Genomic DNA, 19,058 nt, shown 5'->3' on the forward strand with positions numbered 1-19,058 from the left:
TTGAAATTAACTTTACCATATAGTAAAGTTGATACAATAACATAGACGCACTAATATTTAGATTCGTGCAGTGTGCAAAACAGATATTATAAGCTTTACAAAAAAATTATAGAAGAGAACTTTGTTTTGGACGTGTAGAACGAATGAACAGCAAAATAATGTTCTTATTTTGCTGTACATACCCTTACGGGGAAACGGCGTGATATTCTGATTTCCGATAATTTTACGTGGTAATAGATATTTTTGCGAATCCGTGATGTTATTTTAATGGGTAGTTTTTCAACACAATATTTCATAATAATATTTGGGTGATTTGTACAGCGTCTTTTTTGTGAAAAATTACCTCAGGGGCGCTTTACAATTGTATACGTAAATTTATATTCTAACTAAGCTAATGTGACATATTGTATTTATTGATTTAAAATTGAGGGTATGATAAACTAAAGAAGAGAAATTTTAGTTTGGATCTGGACTGACTGGGACGGGACTGTCGATGATTCGTAAGTTTGAAGGCAATTAGTTCCAGGCAGAGAGGCCGGAAACGGCAAAAGCACAATTTCCGAATCTAGTGTTTGAGGAGCGCTGAATTTAAACAATCTTCCTCTGCCTGAATCAAATGCTGAGTCATCATCATGATATCATAGTCAATAGACTAGCCCCATAAGGGTAAGATTGTACCCCTAAAATATAATTTACTAAAACTTTGAATTGTATTTTAAAACGCATTTATTTTTACGATGAAGCCCATTACTCGTCAAATATGTAAAAGTGATGCTGAAATACGCGTTGCATTTATAATATTGTTATTTAAATACGATCGAGTACCTACCTAATCATCTCATTCTTTTTTAAACGCGCCCTTCATCGTGGGATGTCGGACGCGGACTTGATTATGTTTATGAACAGATTTCTACGTAAACGTCAAAAAGACGTCAAAGTCAAAAATCAAAATTACCTTAAATGAATATACAATTATTTTATTGTAACAGTTTTGTATATATGTTATAATCAAAATGATGGAAATAAACAAAATACTCTTAAGTATTGGCTGTTGTCACGCTTGTGTCCTGAGGTATATGGGATCAAAGAATTCAGAATTTTACGCCGACTCCGAAAATGCCTTTAAAAAGGTAAGGTTATGTTTGTATTTATAAAGCGTGCAATAATCAATCTTTCATGAAAGCATTCGAATGAAAGTATGAAGATTAGTTCAAATAATACTATTTATTTATAGCATATGTATTCAAATATTGTTACTCAATATTTCATCGATAAAATTATATATAATGTTTCTGGGCCGCAATTATGAACGGCTATCTTCATCGGTATGTACTGGGACGGTATAAACTAATATCGATATTTATGTATGAAAGTGTGTATATTTGTATGAAAATTCAAAGTATCTTCGTCGGTAACCGGTAATTGAACATGTTTAGAAAAAAAATTGTAAACATGTTCTATTTTTTACACAGGAAACTTAATTTTACTTTGTATATAAAATTAAAGATAAATTTTAACTTCCCATCGGAATACATACCCTGGTTGCGCCCAGGCGGATAAAGAAAATACAGTTACGTCTGTAAAATAAAACCTGAATCCTAGACTAGTGTTTTGACTGTAAGTACAGCAGTTCACAATTTTGAAACAATGAGATATTGGTGTTATTGGTCAATTCTGTGTTCTGCTAAAAACAGCCAGGCTGCTTTTACACAAAAAAACTGTAATAATCACCTTCTGAAAATGGTGTCAATCACAAAAACCGCATTCTCGTATCAGTAAAAATTAATGTATGCATTATTTATCATTTGTCAAAGTAAAAATTATTCCAACTGTTGTTTAGATTTGATTATTCACTCTTTTCATAAAGGTGATATTATCTCAGTTTTACTTTTCTGTGGCTGGCTGATTTCTGCATAGCTATTTTCAATTATCATACAAATATACACATTTTCATACATAAATATCGATTTTATTTTATACTGTGTCGATTATTATCATTATTATGGATAACTTATATAGCGTCATTTTCATAATAAAATACCTCAAGGGCGCTTTACATAGTGATTCTATTGTTAAATTAATTTAATTGAAACTTTTAAATTTGTAATTTAATTAAAACAATTTATTTTGTTGTCACATGCTACGGATTTATTCAAATGATTTAGAGAACAAGTGGGTTTTAAGTTTTTTCCGAAACATCACTTCACTTTCACAGCCTCGTACCTCTGCTGGGAGAGCATTCCATGCCATAGGGCCTGTGACCGCAAATGTGCGTTCACTAAATTTAGTGCGCTGACCCAGAACTAGCACCTGAAGCGTAAGGCTGATCACCTTATCTTCTTGTAACATGTCAGCATCGTTGGGTGCAGACAGGGGTATGATATGATGATGATGCATCGTAAAATTATTGTCCTGCTGAATTACAAGCATACTATTTATCAACAGATTCTTTTTCATATCAGATACCTACATTAATAATTTTAATCAAATATTTGTGTTTACATATTTTAAGTAATAAATTCACACCCCGCGAATAATAGCGTCACAATGCAAAAACTAATTTTTACATCAGGGCAGATAACTACACACCAGTGGCGAATGGTGATTTTATTTACAGGTAAGCTATAAAAAAATATTATATATTTGTACCTACATAGGAGGTACATAATATAATGTAAGTAATATATACTATTAATTGATATTTTTCTGTGGTTCTGTGTGATACAACAACTCTCATGCATGAAATCAACTCAAACAATGTAACTTCGTGATATATTATATTATATAGATATATTATCCATTACTGTTATATATAATTCATTAAAAATAAATAAAAAATACCACTATGAATTCAGTCGATATTACGTATTCAATTGAAATGTCAACTGGCCGCGTTGTTCTAGTAATTAATAGTGCTTAAAACGGCCGCATGGAGTGCTATATGTCCTGCAATATGACGCATGAAAGTAATTATGGTCCTATGTAAAAAGTACCATCTCAAAGAAAAATAGTCCTTAAGAAACAATGTTTGAAATACTGTTTTCCAAATCAAGAATCTTCAAATAATTTGTGTAATCTGCAAGTTTAATCTAGGAGAAAAAACCTGCACTGGGGTAAATACATTCAAAATATAGTATACTTATTTGTATGAAAAAATAAGCTGGAATAATCGGATAGTTTCTTGGCTCACGCAGGCGCTGGGCGCGCTTTATTAAAATTTATATTTATATTAGGATAAAAATACAAACGGTGGAAATGATTTAAAATAAATGGTAATTATTTGTTTGTTTTTCTGTAAATAAAGTTACAATAAAACATTATTATAGTTAGTCAAATATAATGCTAAGCTGTGCATAATCGCTTCTACACACGGTTCGCCCCTGCCACACACCCGCACTCTCAGTAAAATATAGTGACATGTGCCAATTTGTGTTCATTCTCGGACTGTGACACACGCTGACAAGTTAAGATACACCAGATGATGATGATTCCTGGTTATTTCAAATTAGTAATTTTTATTTTAGTTCGACGCAAGCGGCGACGATGACGTCGAAGCCGAGAGTAGTCAAGGTTGTGATGATGAGGAAACAGGTCCCGAACCAAAGCGCCGGAAGGCCAACCCTTGTGTTTGCTGCCTCGGACTGCTTCAGAAGAACACCTGGCCGGATATGTTGCAAGTCATCAAACAGATTGTCGAAGAAAAAAAGTATGAAATTAAATTTTATCTACGCAAGTGTCAGATTTGCTTTGGCAAAAAAACCCAGAGAGAACTTAAAATACACTTTGATGGACAGTATTCAAATCCGTTCATTAAATTGCTTTAAGATATCTATCTGACCTTATTCTTGCAGAAAGGGGTCAGTGCTAGTTCTTGCCCAGGTCTCTAAAGAGCCTGGCTGCTGTGCGGAGGGCGAGTGTTCTCATATTGCTTAATTTCCTTCTCTAATACCAAGTCCTTAAAATGGTGGAATATTCAGTAGGGGGCAAGTGCTCTCACATGCTCGGGTTCAACCAATGCTCCACTAAGGAAGCGGCTTCTTTTGCAACATAAACCATCACATTCACATAGAATGTGTATAGTAGTGGCGAGCAGTGATTTTTTTTTGGTAATCTGCAAAAAGTTATCATTTTTTAGGTTAACATCATTTATACCTTGGAGTTTAATATCCTTGATTTATACATAATTTGCAGTTACGACAGTGACAAGTTTGCTTGCGCTCTGACGTCCCCAACTTGTATATTCCTAAGGGAACACTCCATCAATTTGTTTTTGGAAGAAAGATTACCAAAATGGAAACCAGGTATATATTTTTGAACTCACCTTTTCATTAAATATTTATTTTCTCATCATGTCTTAACCTGTAATCTGGTGATCTTGGATTTGTGAAATGATACACAGTCATGTATGGTTTAATCTTATTTTGAACTGAAATTCTAGATAACATAACTTCACTCAAGGAGGCTTGGAAATGGTCCTTCGGTGTGAAGATGGCAGAAGCTATAAACAAGACAATGGACTCTGGAGCCGTCTGCCAGTACATGATCAAAGCTAACATGACTTATGATCAAGATAATGAAGTAATTTCATTCATTTAATTACCATTTAAATTTATTTCAACAGAGAAGGAAAACATTTTTGAGAAGGGAATATTTTATTTTATTTTATTTTATTTCATTGGAAAGCCAACAGACATTTATACATTTATAAGAATCAATTATACCATAAATACATATCATAAAGTCCAATTAGAGGCTTCCACATAATATTGTTATTGTAAATGTTGTCACATCAAAATTATACATAACATAAAATAACTAATCATACAAAACTTATAATATTACTAGAAATGTAAATGAATATTGGTCACACAGTTGCACAGTTGAATATGGAAGTCTAGGCATTTACAGGGCCTATGTCCTGTCATTGGCTGGTTTAAGTGGCCACTTTACACACTAACATTCAACAACAACAACAAACCATCACGCCCTTTCTCCGTAGGGGTAGGCAGAGAGGATAGAATCGAATCGGGTTGTGGTCCCGTGGCTAGTGTTGCGGACTCACGGACCAGAGGCCCGAGGTTCAAAGCCCACTCTACCCCAACTTGATTTCCATTTTCTAATAATGAGTTATTTACTCGTTGAAAATGGCCACCAAAATCGAAATATTTGTGTAAATTTTAAGAACGCTAATATTTCTTTTTTTTTTTTAAAAAGCCATCTTCAAGTATTTGATGGACTCGATCGTGCCATGTCTTTCTCGGTCTTCCTCGTTTTCTGCATCCATCAACATTCGCATTGTAAATATTTTTAGCCGTTCTTTTGTTGTCCATTTGCGGTACATGTCCAAACCAATGCAGAACTCCTGTCTTTATTTTGTTGATAATTCTTATCTCAGCCTTACATAATGTACAGCTATCGTACATAGTTTTACCACACATTCGCCTGAGAGATCGCATTTCGACAGCATTCAGCCTACTTTCATCCCTGTTTTACCAAATCCATACTTTGCACTCATACATCAGGGTCGGGACCAGGACTCTATTGTGAACTGCTAATTTTACCTCTTGCAAAAAACATTTCGTGGGTATACTGGCAAAAAACATTAACTCGAAAATATGCGAATTTGACTTAATGATGCAGTTTTGTAAAGTTTTTTTTTTTTTTTTTTATTTATTTATTTATTTAGTTCTATGTATTTACATAGTCTAATATATATTTACAACACAATATTTACATCTATACTTATTCTAACATTATTTATCACTATTATACACTTAAAATCCTAATTTATAATATTCACTGTTTCATATGTACATTTTCATTAATTATATTCACTATTTACACTATTTACTACCTAATATTTTTCACATATATACTTTTTACATTTAATTTTAAATATATTTACATTAATTTCATTTTTTATGCTTTCTGGCATTTCTTCAAACAGTTTTATTCCCTTGTACATAAGGCAGTTCTGGGACATTGCTTTTGATTTTTTTTCCAGTCTTATATTTTTAGATCCTCTTGTTGCATAGTTATGAAAGAACTCATTATTTTTTAGTTTATCTCGAAAATATCTCGGAACTATTCCTTTAATAATTTTGTTTATTTCATTGGCAACATTGAATTTGATTCTTTGATCAATTGTCATGATATCTAGAAGTTGAATCATTTTCTTAACATTTGTTCGTCTTCCACATCTTAATATTATCCTCATCGCTTTGTTTTGTATTATTTGGAGTCTTTTTAGATCTCCTTCATTACTTAAATATAAAATACTGGAGCAATAATCAATGTGGGGAACGATAATACTTTTAAATATCAGCAGAGAGGTTTTAATGTCTAATTTATTCCTTATCCTTCCTAACAGGGATACCTTCTTTGCGATTTTCTTACTCGTATAGTCTGCATTTTTTGAAAAAGATAATTTAGAGTCAATCCAAACTCCTAGATATTTTATGCTTTCAACATTCTCAAGAACTTCTCCATCTAATTCAACACTGTGATCACTGTTAAAACAGCGTTTCTTACCCATTATCATACATTTTGTTTTTCCTACATTTAGTTTTAGCTTATTTGCTTTAAGCCATTTGGAGACTGTTTTTAATTCTGCATTTATTTTCCTTATTGCTGAATCATATTCGTTATCAGCTACATAAATTAAGGTATCATCTGCAAAAAGTCGAACTTGGCAATCAGACAATTTTAAAGCTTTACAAACTGGCAAAATACACTAAGCCATATTAAATTTTATATATCTGTAGTTTTCAAAATAAATTTAAGGTTAAGTCGCATACTGGGTATTTTATTCAGGCTAAAAGCTTTAAATAACTTAATATTTACTTAATTCAAAATTAAGAAACTGAAAAATTAAAAACATGTTCTTAAGTGAGAACTTAACATCGTACTATATTTAAATAAGAAATAAAAGAGTAAAATTGGAACAAAACATAAATTTAAATTTATTTCAACAGAGAGGGAAAACATTTTTAAGAAGAGAATATGGAAGTCTAGGCATTTACAGGGCTTATGACCTGTCATTGGCTGGTTTAAGTGGCCACTTTACACACGGTGTAACATTCACCATTCTGCCCATGTTTGAACATCCACATTTCCTCAACTCTTCCATCTGTTGACTTTTGTTTAGTAACAGAGCTGAAACCAATATGAATAACTTCCTAGGGAGGAAATCCAGCCAGTCTGCAAGCATTTGGACATACTCAAACATCGTCAAAACTTAGATGCTTGATTTCTCAAAACAGGGATTTGAGAGTTAAAGCTTTTTGTCAGTATATCCACGATTTATTTGCCAATGTTGATTTAAGTGCACCGTTCACTCTACCCTCCTTTCAATCTTTCTCAGTCATTCCATCCCTCGCTAACATACTTCCCAGATACACAAATTCCTCTGACTGTTTTAGTATAACCCCATTCACAGTGATTTCACATTTAGTCATACTTTCATTTCTTTCAAAAACCATCACATTCGATTTATTGAAATTCGTCAGCAAAATCACTTCCCTTATTTTTTTTCTTTTTTAAAAAGTAATGTTTAGGTTATCAATTTTTCATTTCATTTATATGGTTTTAGTAAAAAAATTACACCGTTGAATTACCAATATGAATATAATTTTGACGCTGACTTAATAAAATTTGACACACACATAGTTGTGTTTGTCTAGTCTAAACTTATTTCTGAAAGTGCAGTGATCTTCCCGGGGTTAAATTTAAAGGAGGTAGCGTTTAACTTCGATTAATAACCTCTGAAATGGCGGTTATTGTTCATAGTGAATATTTTAAGTAGTATTTTAATTTTCTTTCCAGGAACTGGAGTCTCTCCGTCTCATGTGTCCCAAGATATTCGAGCAGCGAGAGCGCGCGCACAGAAAGTTCCGCGGAGAGGCATTCACCCGCAAGGGCGTGGAGGGCATGATAGGGTCTGTCTCCTCGGAGGTGTTCCGCCAGCACTTCTCCTGTCCCCCGGCGATACCAATATCCACTGCGCAATGTATCGGAGTTGAATGCTTACACCAGCCGATATACTTAGCCGGAAGGTGATTAATCTTTAAAATAGTAACAAGATTTTATGAATCGGTTGAAATATTTTGTTATTAAATAATTAATGCTTATTGGGAAGAGAAAAAGCATTTTATCAAAAATCAGAGATAAATCACCAATACAATAGAAAGTTTAGCAGTGTCGCATTTTGCGGAGTATGCGGTTAAAGAGTAATCCTAATATGTATTTTTATCTCACACTCTTTACGTCTCACTCTCGATAATACAGGTATATCTGGCAGCGAGAGAGACAATTTCACGTATCACACCCGCAAAGAGCACAGTTTCTAGTACTACTCCCAAATGCCAGTTAGTAGCTATCTGACTTTCGTCAGGGGCGGTTCCTTCGCCCGCGCTGCGAGCATGAACTTATGGTTTTTTCATGCTTTTAGCAATAAGCCCTAAAGAAATAATTACTCACTGTACATACTCACTCTTTAAACAAAATTCCTCAGTTGAGAGCTTGATGATTGAGCATATATTTTTTTATTAATCACAAGGTTATGAAACTGTAAGTTTTATGACATTATTCCCTTTTTCTAAATCAGTATGTTGGCCTCGTGGTGTAGTGGTCAGCGTGTTTGCCTACCACGCAAGAGGTCTTGGGTTTAATTCCCGACATGGTTGACATGATGTATTTATTTAAAAAAAGTGTATTTATACTAAAATATTTCATTGTCCCCTGGGCCGCGATTATAAAGGCTATCTTCATCGGTACATACTGAGACCGTATACTTACTTCTGTATCATTTGATCAAATCCAACCAATGAATGATCCCGAAAATTTAGTTCGCTTTCTTTACTTAATTGAAATTTTAAATAGTTCTCATTTATATTTTAAATAGGCTTCTGTAATAAAAAATGAACACTTCAAAGCGATTATTAACTCCAACAAATCCCAATTCAAGCAAAAAATGCTCGCTTGAACATGATTTTTATATGACTTTTGACAATTACCAAGACGGTATGCTTAACGATCGTCTGCATTTATCTATCGAGCGATTACAAAGCCAGTTTCTTTAACGGTTTAATGCCTCTACACGTGCACTCAGGAAAATAGTAAAACAGATGTGAAACATAAGACTGATCATCTTACCTTCATGTAACAAATATGATCAAGATACGCTGCGATTGGTGTACCAATGCAGTGTCTTATGCACCATTAGGTGCGGAAAGGGAATGGCGATGATGAGCTATTGAAACACATTAAAAATTGTACGTGGCCGAAATTGTTTGATAAGATGTTTTGGTCATATTGTCTGCTTAGAGGTAAAACTCATTATTTGCATAAATCATGTTTCTGAGATAATGAGGCTCAAAATATTTTTGTACATTTTCTTAAATATTTTAATTGTTTTATTTATGAATAAAAAAAAAATTTTTGGCAGATGTGGGAAATATTTGTCTTTAGATCTTTGTTAATGTTAACCTTATTTTAGTTTTGTTTTTGCTTTAAAATTTAAAATTATAATTAATGAATTTTACCTGTCAGGAAAAAAAGTGACCTTTGTCAATTAATGATATTGATTATTGAATGGTCAATGGCCCACTAGATAACTTATCCCTGTAGCTTTTTCTTTCTATCGCGCTGATATTTGAGAGAAAGCGATATACCCCCGCTCATCCCCACTTACCCCCCACCTGAAAGATGACGTTTAGTGGGCCATTGTCGGGAGGAAGCAATAGATACATCTTAAACCATTGACAAGTAAAATTCATTAAGTCATTTAGTGACTTTTACCTGCAAAATTTATATTGATTTCAACAAGTAAAAATCATAATTAATTTCAACAAGTAAAAATCATAATTAATTTTACTTTGCACAAAAATTGGAAATAATGTAATTAATGATTTTTGTGTGATTTTATTTTATTGTATGGCCGCTTTAGGCAGATAATGACTTTTACATATCATAGATTGAATGTAGATAATTAATTTTGTACGCTCAACTTATATTTGCTCAATATTGCAAATAATGAGTTTTACCTCTAAGAGTTTTAGTCCCAACACTTATGTATGGAAGTGAAACATGGAACTGGCAGAGGAAGGATGAAAGCCGAGTGAATGCGGTTGAAATGCGATCTCTTCGACGAATGTGTGGGAAATCAATGTATGACAGGGTTACGAATGATGAAATCAGGCGAGAGTGTAAATCTGAGTCAAGTATAATTGATAAGATTAAGAAAGGGTCCCTGAGATGGTTTGGTCACATAGAACGAATGGACGACGAAAGAATGGTAAAACAAGTATATATGGCGAAAATGAACAATAACGTGAGAGGAGGACGACCGAGGAAGACGTGGCATGATCAGATAAACCAAAATCTTAAGTCTGGTTGTGTCAGAAGCAGACAGAACCGAAGGGCATGTATGACAAGATGTATGAATGTGGAAGAAGCTGGGAATGTATGCCAGGATAGACGTGTGTGGCAGTCCTGGCAGAAATGGCGTGATGGTAGTAGTAGTAATAGTAGTACCTCTAAGCAGACGGTATGATGTAATTATTATTTCCAGATATTGCAAGTTCTCCCGAGAGTTGTGTCAGACCCCGTGGATCCTGGATGGAAAGAGAATGATGGAATCATCCGTGCAGGATATTATATTCAAGCCGGTAGCAGAACTCTACAAGTTAGTGCATAATGTACTTTTACCACGCAATTACCAAATTTAAGATATTGGTATTATTTTTTATGCGAATTTTACATTTAAGTCCCATATTACTAGTGTTGTAGATAAATCTAGTAAGATGCTTGGATTTATACTTTGAAACTCTGGATATATCAATACTACTACTGCAATTCGCACATTGTACGATACACTAGTCCGCAGCATACTATAGGTAGAATCAGTCGCGTGCACAGAGTTTTCAACTCGGGTAGGCAGTAGAAAAAAAGTATGTTTTATTTAGTATAAGTACCTAATCAATCTTACCAAGCAGTTTCCTTCACTAGTCACATTAGTTTGAATCACTATGCTGTAGGTAGTTAATATTGAAATTACCTAAGCTACATCAAATATCCAAATAAATGCTAAATTTATATGATATATTTCTTATTTTTAATATAATTTATATAATATATTGCTACAAAATCCTTCTTTCGAATATTTTTATATCTTCATTTATCACGGTTGCTACACTCGAAATTAAATCATTTTGGGCTCTGTTTGATATTCTCGTAAATGCACTACTAGATAATTGCAAGTGATTTTCCAAGATACCGACATATTTAGCTAGCAAATCAATAAGTTCCAAAAAATTACCTTTTTCATTTATTTTTTTTAAATGAACGCGAAACAAAAATACTCTCGATTGTATAATTTTATAACAGAAACCAATTTGAGGTTATTTATTCGACATGACTGTTTTTTATTAAATAATAATCGAAAAAAACGCTAGATGTCAGTAACGTATTCGTTTGTTCTTTCTAAAACAATGTACCTACCAACTTTCAAAAAGCACTGCCTACTAGCTTACACATACACGCGTAATTACAACTAAAATAAAACCCACACATACACATATCGTTTCCGCATCGCGTTATGCTCATATGGAAAAAAAGGCATTTGTAGTTCATGCTTCTCCCGACCCAGGCCGATAGCGGCGCGCTGATCGATACAATATATTACTTAACCGAATTATCTCTGGCGCGTTTTTCAAATTTTAAACATAGTTGCTAATATTTTTTACATTATTTTTTGCTGTTATTTTAATGAAATTCTAGTAGGGTAGGCACTGCTTATATGCCTTTATGGAACGCACGCCACTGGGTAGAATACTGTTCCATCCTTTGTGACCCCTTTGAATAAAACCACGTCCTTGAAATAGAGGAGGTTCAAAAGTAATTTTTACAATACTTATATCTTAAAGAAAATAATAATTATCCATCATTACTTCTAGCACGGATGCTGGATTACAACACCCTCAAATCTCACCATAAAATTTTCCTTGAGAAACATTTCTATAAGCTGATTTCTGGAAGTATATATAAGCCAAATATACTGAAAGAGATCAGTTTGTATGTTCCCAATAATTATACTAGAGCGAGATCTCACACACTGCTTTACACACCCAGAAGCACGCACACTAATGCAAGTCAGAATTCACTCATTAATAGGGCGATTCTGGGGATAATATTAATCTATTTTTCTGTACATATCGGCAGTTTAGCAGCTATCTGCTTTCTATTCATTAATTTCTAACTTATATTTACTGTCTGCATTACTTAATGAGTTAAACATCCCGTACCTCTATCACAACACGGGCTATCTCTTCGTTCTAGTAACGAGAGAACCCTTTTAATACCCTTTCATCGCTCTAATTTTCTTGCCTCCTCTTTCACAGTAATAGCTGCTCGACTGTGGAAAATAATCTACCCACTAATGTTAGAAATGCCCCTTCTTTATTTACATTTAAGTCAAGATTGAAATGTCACTATCTAAATAATTAAGTTGTTCCTTTATCTCTCTTATTTCTTTCCAATCCCCTCTTCTCTCTTCATAGAGTAGTGTTAATTTTTTTATTTTGTTAATCTTTGTTTTTAATTTTGTATAAAATTGTAAGATTCAATATGTCCATGTACTTGTAATTTTCTCAAATTGAATGGTTTGGGTAGGTAGGAAGATATTGCCTTGTTATGTTGATGTTAGAGAGATCGCCCCCTACCTAATAGCCCATTACTTTAAAGACCTGGGGTGCTATTCTGTAACGCTCTCGCAGCCATAGAAAATACTTTATCTCGTGTATTTTGTATGTAAATATTTTATTTTATTTTATTTGGGAAACCATCAGTTCCACATACATATTTATAATAAACAAACAAACAGATATAGTGTACAAACTCAGAACTAATAACAGATTTCCACAAAGTATACAAAGTTAGTAAAGAAAATATATTACATATTAAATAAATACATATAAGTTTATACATATAAAAATGTTATTTTCATGTACTCGTCAATATTTTTCAATAATCAAAGATTCATTTTTTATTTTTTAAAAACAGTAAGTTATTGTAAATTGGATGGGATTAGGACAAGGATGCTTGAAGAGAGGATAAGGAGGGGAAGGGAGATGTACATATTTATTATTATAATGTCTACCAAGTTACATAATGCATTTTAAGTGTAAATTTTAAATCTGACAGAGTGATGTTTGTGTAATCTATATCTTTAAATTTTGTATTGTACACTGAAAAAGTCCTACGAAAAAAAGCATTTTTAACATACGATGTTTTACTTATTGGTACATGAAACAGGTGGTACCGTCTACAAATCCTGGCTGGCACATGTATTGTTATTAAACTAAGTAGTTCTGTACAGTCAACTATTCCTGTCAAAGTGCACAGACTCTGCGGTATTGTAGAGAAGTGATTCCATGGTAGGTGGAGGCAGTGAGAGTTGATATATAAGAAATACCGGTTTTGTATTTTAGATACTTTATAAATGCGAGATAAATGGTTTTTCTACGGCTGCGAGAGCGTTTGGAATACCAGCCCTGGGTTTGGAGTGAGAAAACTAACTTACAGGGACCCATCACAATAGATCTATTCATGTCATATAGCTTCGACTCCATCTACAAGAATAATACTTTTGTTATTTTTCACTTATTTTTTATTTTTTTAAATAATGTTAAAAGCCTCTTATTGTTGTCATAATGCACAATATTTCAGAATACCTATAGAGGAGGCGACGACCAGGCTCAAGTTCCTTTCATCGGGTCGCGAAGACGTCGATGTTCGCTGTCTCGGACTGGGACGACCATTCGCCGTGGAGATAGCGGACCCTAAAGGGGCCAGGCTGGACTCGGGCTGCCTGAGGGCCCTGACTAGAGTCATGAACAGTGACAAATCTACCATACAAGTCAGAGACCTTCAAATAGTCTCCAAGTAAATATTTTTTTACTAGTCAAGGATATAATATTGTCGTTGCGCCAGCAATATAATATATTGAGTAAAAATTTTAGGAGATAATTTAAACAACGTACCTTTTACAATATTTGAGTTTGTCCAAATGTTTGTAGACAAAATACTGGATTTCACCCCCTCAGGAGTCATTCAGATTAACAAATTACAACAGGGTCCAAGAAGAAGTTTAAAAATTGGAAAATTGTTCTCAGGCGTTGCCTAGTATGTGAAATAATTCATTCAGATGAATCTCTTCACAACAATAAAGGTTTCAACTCTTTAACTTCACTAAAACCAACAAATGGAATAATTGAAGAAATATGGATGTTCAAACAACCGAGAGGGAAAACATTTTTGAGAAGGGAATATGACCTGTCATTGGCTGGTTTAAGTGGCCACTTTAAACACTGTGTAACATTCACCATTCTGCCTATGTTTGACCATCCACATTTCCTCAACTCTTCCATCTGTTGACTTTTGTGAAATGAGGAAATGTGGATGTCTGATTTCATATATTTATGTTGATTTATATGCCAAGCATTGTATAAAAAAAATGTATTGACTTGCCAGATACAAATGATTTTTTGTGTGTCAATATAAATCACTCCTCATATGTTACTACAAAGTTATGTCGGCAAAAGTGACTGTCATTCTAATAAAGCTATATTTTAAGGACTATAACTCATGCTCAAACTCTCAGCATAAGAATAATTACCTCTCTCTAGTCCAAGAATCCACGCTACTTTTCGAAGCGAGCGATCTTGGACTGATTCAATGTGCTTTATGTGATCCACACATAATGGAATGGTTTTATTTGACTTTTTCATGCAAACTCTTTTGTCCATTTTGACAAAAATCCAACAGTTATTCAAATTCAAACTTTATTTATTTATTTATGCTTTATTAAATCTTAAGAACTAATATAAACTTTTAATAACAATACATTTTTTTTAATCAAAATTTCTCAATTACATATTTTTTCAAATAAATTTTAAATATTTCAATTTTTTCTATTTCCTTTATTTCTTCAGGTAACTCATTGTACAGCTTCAATCCCTGTGATCAATCCAATGAGTTTTGAGATTCTGTTTTTTTCCTCATTGGTAATCTTATCTTTTTTTTACCCCTTGTTTCATATGTATGACATAGTTGGTTAAATTTTATTATTGTTTTTATTTTATTCATCGCCTTAATTATTTTATGTATAAAAATTGCCACATTATATTTAATTTGTTGCTTTACTGTGAGCGAGCCAATTTCTTTGTGCATTCTTTCTACATTAGAATATATAATTTTGTTTAGTATAATCCTCATTGCCTTATTTTGAAGAATTTGTATATTTTGAATTTCTCCTTCATTACATAAAAAAAGAATGAAGAACAGTAATTTATGTGTGGACATATTATTATTTTATATATAAGAACACTACTCTTTACATCTACATATTACATTTCGCAATCTTCCCATAATTTATTTTTTTTGTTACATATTGAGAATGTGTTTTGAATGCAATTTTTTTTCATGTTTTATGCAACTAACTGACCCTAAGTTCGACAGATCATGCTTGGCACTGAACTAAAAAACTTTCTGAAAAAACAAATATATACCCGCTGTCATTATTCTAACAAAAATTGTTGCAGGGAAGAACTGTCCGTCCTGAAAAAGGGAGAAGAAACCAAAACCAAGACATACCTCGCCCTCTGCGTCAAACTAGAACCGGAAATAACCGAAAACGTCGATTCAAAGTCCCAAAATGGCGCCAGTGCAAATGGCGGCGATGTCCAATCATACGTCAGCCGAATCACGCAAGAGGACCTGGACAAAATGGACACCTTTACTAATGATGAGACCGGAGGCATTAAAATCAAACAAAAGACCCCACTCAGGGTTTTACACCGAAGACCCTTGCTGCTTAGAGAAAGGAAGATATTGAAGGTTGAAGCAAACTTTGTTAAAGGTAAAAACATGTTTTTTACAAAGGAATTACTGTGATATTGGTACCAAAATAGGATTGAAGTAACAAATAAATAATAAAATTAATATTTGAAGCACTCACTTTGCGATTTTCCATTTTAAATAATTGAAATACGTATTTAGTCTGTAAAATCACTCAAATAAATTTTATATACCGACCAGTTTCAGAACACTGCCCCTTTCTCAAGGCGTAAAAATAAATTAAAACTAAACATTTACAGGGCTTATGACCTGTCTTACAGTTCAGTTCAGTGCCGAAAATCAGCGTTTATTATAGTAAATAATACAATATGTTATGTTGGCAAAACAGTGAAAAAGGGTACAATTAATTAAAATTAGATACAAGTACAATTATGTAACATTAAATTTAAATTAAATTATAAGCAAACATGTTAGATAATGTCTCTCCTCACTAGGTGTGGTAAATACCTGTTTTGAGGTAGGCAGCATTTATTTATTTTTATATAATACAGCATATTTAGTTTTCGTAATGTGTAGGGATAATAGGCTGGTTTTAGTGGCCCCTTTACACACTGTTACATTTGGCATTCTGCTTATGTTTAAGCATCCGCATTTCTCAGCTCCTCTATCTGTTGAATATTGTGAAGTAAAATAGTGGCTGACTGAACTATTTCACCTACCAAAATTAGTAATACGCATTAGACTCCCGTCTGATGGCAAAACGATGCATCTATAGTTGCATCGTTTTGCCGTAATACGACTCAAAATATTCTACTCTCTGAGATCTGTCTTATGGTAATTATGATTATTTTTTATAAAGCTTCCTAGCCAATTGGCCACTTGGTGTAACTATGGAAAAGTTCTGATTTAATTGCCATAAAACATTTTAAAAGCGATTATCTCAGTTCGACCTTTTTTGAGATGCATCGTTGTGCCATAAAACAGGAGTAGTGTTTCCCTCCACTGAAATCTTCCATTCCATTCCATCTTCATCAAAGACGAAAGATTCATTCCATTAGTAAAGACAAAATTGTAAGGTCAGGGAAACCAGACCTTACAATTTTAATACAGTTTTTTTTTTAGTTGTTTTATATCTTTTCCAATTATATAATTCCATTATTTGATTTTTTCAGATAAGCCAAACCTTTTTACTGTGGAGTTGACAACCGAAGCGGGAACTTACATTAAAGAATTTGTCCACGGCGATTTCGGCAGAACCACGCCGAGTTTGACCAACATTCTGGGATTTAAAGTGGACATACTGGCTCTCGATGTTCAGTCAGTAAATTTAGACTGGCCTAAGAAAATCGAATACATGACGTGACTTGAATAAATACTTTTCTCAGAACAATGTTTGTCATTTGAGGAAATGCGCATTAGGAATACAAAACCTGTGGTTTCCTCTGAAAACTTAACTCCTGGGCCCGTATTACAAACAAACAACAAACCATTTTTCCGTAGGGATAGGCAGAGAGGACAGAATGCCACATCACCCTGTCTTTACATACAGACCTCGCTTCCTCTACACTCATACATCTTCTCATGAATGCACGCCGATCATTCCTACTCTTGACATGTCCATCTTCAAGAATTTGATGGACTCGATCGTGCCATGTCTTTTCAATTCAATTAATTTATTTTAAATATAACATATTCATTACAAACATATATTCAATACGTATGTATAATAATAAAAAAGAAAAAAAAATACAGGAAAGAGACTCGTGTCAAAGTAGTAGGAGAATCCTGCTCCGGAAAACCCCTTCGGATACATGGAACAGATCAATATCCAGAGCGATGTTGTTCAGCATAGCGGTAGCCCTTCCAACAGGCATAACCATTGGCAGGTTAGTCCTGAATATCGGAATATGAAACAATCTATGCTGACGCTGTCTTAGGTAATTATCAATTATCAGGAACATACAAACCAATGCTCATCATAATATCAGAATTATCGATCATACCGCGCAACAATCGATAACAATGTGTAGTCAAATACACATTCCTTCTAGTCTCTAAACTGTTGTAGCCGAGCATACCCCGGAGAAACTCGGTCAGGTAGAGCCGAGGATAATACCCGCACTCTCTCATGTAGAGATATCTCAGAAACTTCTTTTGGATTTTCTCTATCATAAGAGAGTACCTCAGTTCCCCCCAAATCATCGAGCCACTCTCGAGTCTACTTCGCACCGAGGAGTTGTAAAGAGTTCTCAGTACGCGGGTATTTTCGAAACCCCTGGCAGTATGCAGAACAAATCCTAACATCTTCAATGCATTACCACTGATTGTCTCTATGTGTTCATGACATGTCAGAGTGCTCACAAATCTAACGCCCAGATCCTTAACATTCGATGTTCGTTCTTTCTCGGTCTTCCTCGTTTTCTGCATCCATCAACATTCGCATCGTAGATCCTTTTGGCCGTTCTTTCGCTGTCCATTCACTCTACATGTCCAAACCAACACAGCACCCCTTTCTCAATTCTGTCGATAATGCTTGTCTCAGCATTACATACTGCACGGATCTTGGCATTTGTGCACGTAAATAGATTTACTACACAGAGATTGCATTTTGACAGCATTTGACCTACTTTCATCCCTGTTTTTCCAGTCAAGGCTATTATAGGTAAGGCCAAATAATACTGTAACTAGCATATACAAAAATTAAGAAAATAGCACTTTCAAAATGTGTGAGGGTAAATGGGTCATTCACATCATGGTTTAACATTCTTTAAGGAGTCAAACAGGGACGTGTAATATCACCATGGTTGTTCAACATATACATCGATAACTGTATGAAAGAACTGAAAGATTTAAGAATGGGAGCAAAAATGAGTGGTATAACTGTTAACTATTTTCTATATGCGGATGATGCCGTGCTTCTTGCTAGCAGCAAAGGAGACCCGCAATTCTTTGTAACAAAAGTCTACGATGTATGCAAGAAAAGCGATTTGCTTATGAATGTTGATAAATCGAAAGTGATGGTTTTCGAAAGGGATGAAAATATAACTAAATGTGAGATCAGGATGAACGGAGATATTGTGAATCAGGTAGAAGAGTATGTGTATCTGGGAAGTATGTTTACTAGGGATGGAAAGACTGAGAAGGATATTGAGAGGAGGGTGAGTGCCGGGAACAGGGTGAACTGTACACTGAAATCTACTTTG

The 19,058-nt window shown here is 33.9% G+C and overlaps 1 protein-coding gene across 1 annotated transcript; it reads left to right on the plus strand.

The window, feature by feature from the left end:
- Positions 1-850: 850 nt before the first annotated feature.
- Positions 851-17,242, plus strand: Pus10 (Pseudouridine synthase 10). The gene is made up of 9 exons (XM_088231586.1): positions 851-1,130; positions 3,525-3,706; positions 4,192-4,301; positions 4,439-4,578; positions 7,825-8,054; positions 10,571-10,684; positions 13,726-13,941; positions 15,600-15,916; positions 17,028-17,242. Exons 1-9 carry the CDS (start codon positions 1,014-1,016, stop codon positions 17,216-17,218), a joined length of 1,617 nt encoding a protein of 538 aa, XP_088087712.1. The 5' UTR covers positions 851-1,013; the 3' UTR covers positions 17,219-17,242.
- The last annotated feature ends 1,816 nt before the right edge of the window (positions 17,243-19,058 follow it).

This window comes from Micrasema longulum, unplaced genomic scaffold, assembly GCF_059751315.1.
Source record: "Micrasema longulum isolate JH-2025_06_02 unplaced genomic scaffold, ASM5975131v1 h1tg000894l, whole genome shotgun sequence".
Classification (NCBI taxonomy): domain Eukaryota; kingdom Metazoa; phylum Arthropoda; class Insecta; order Trichoptera; family Brachycentridae; genus Micrasema; species Micrasema longulum.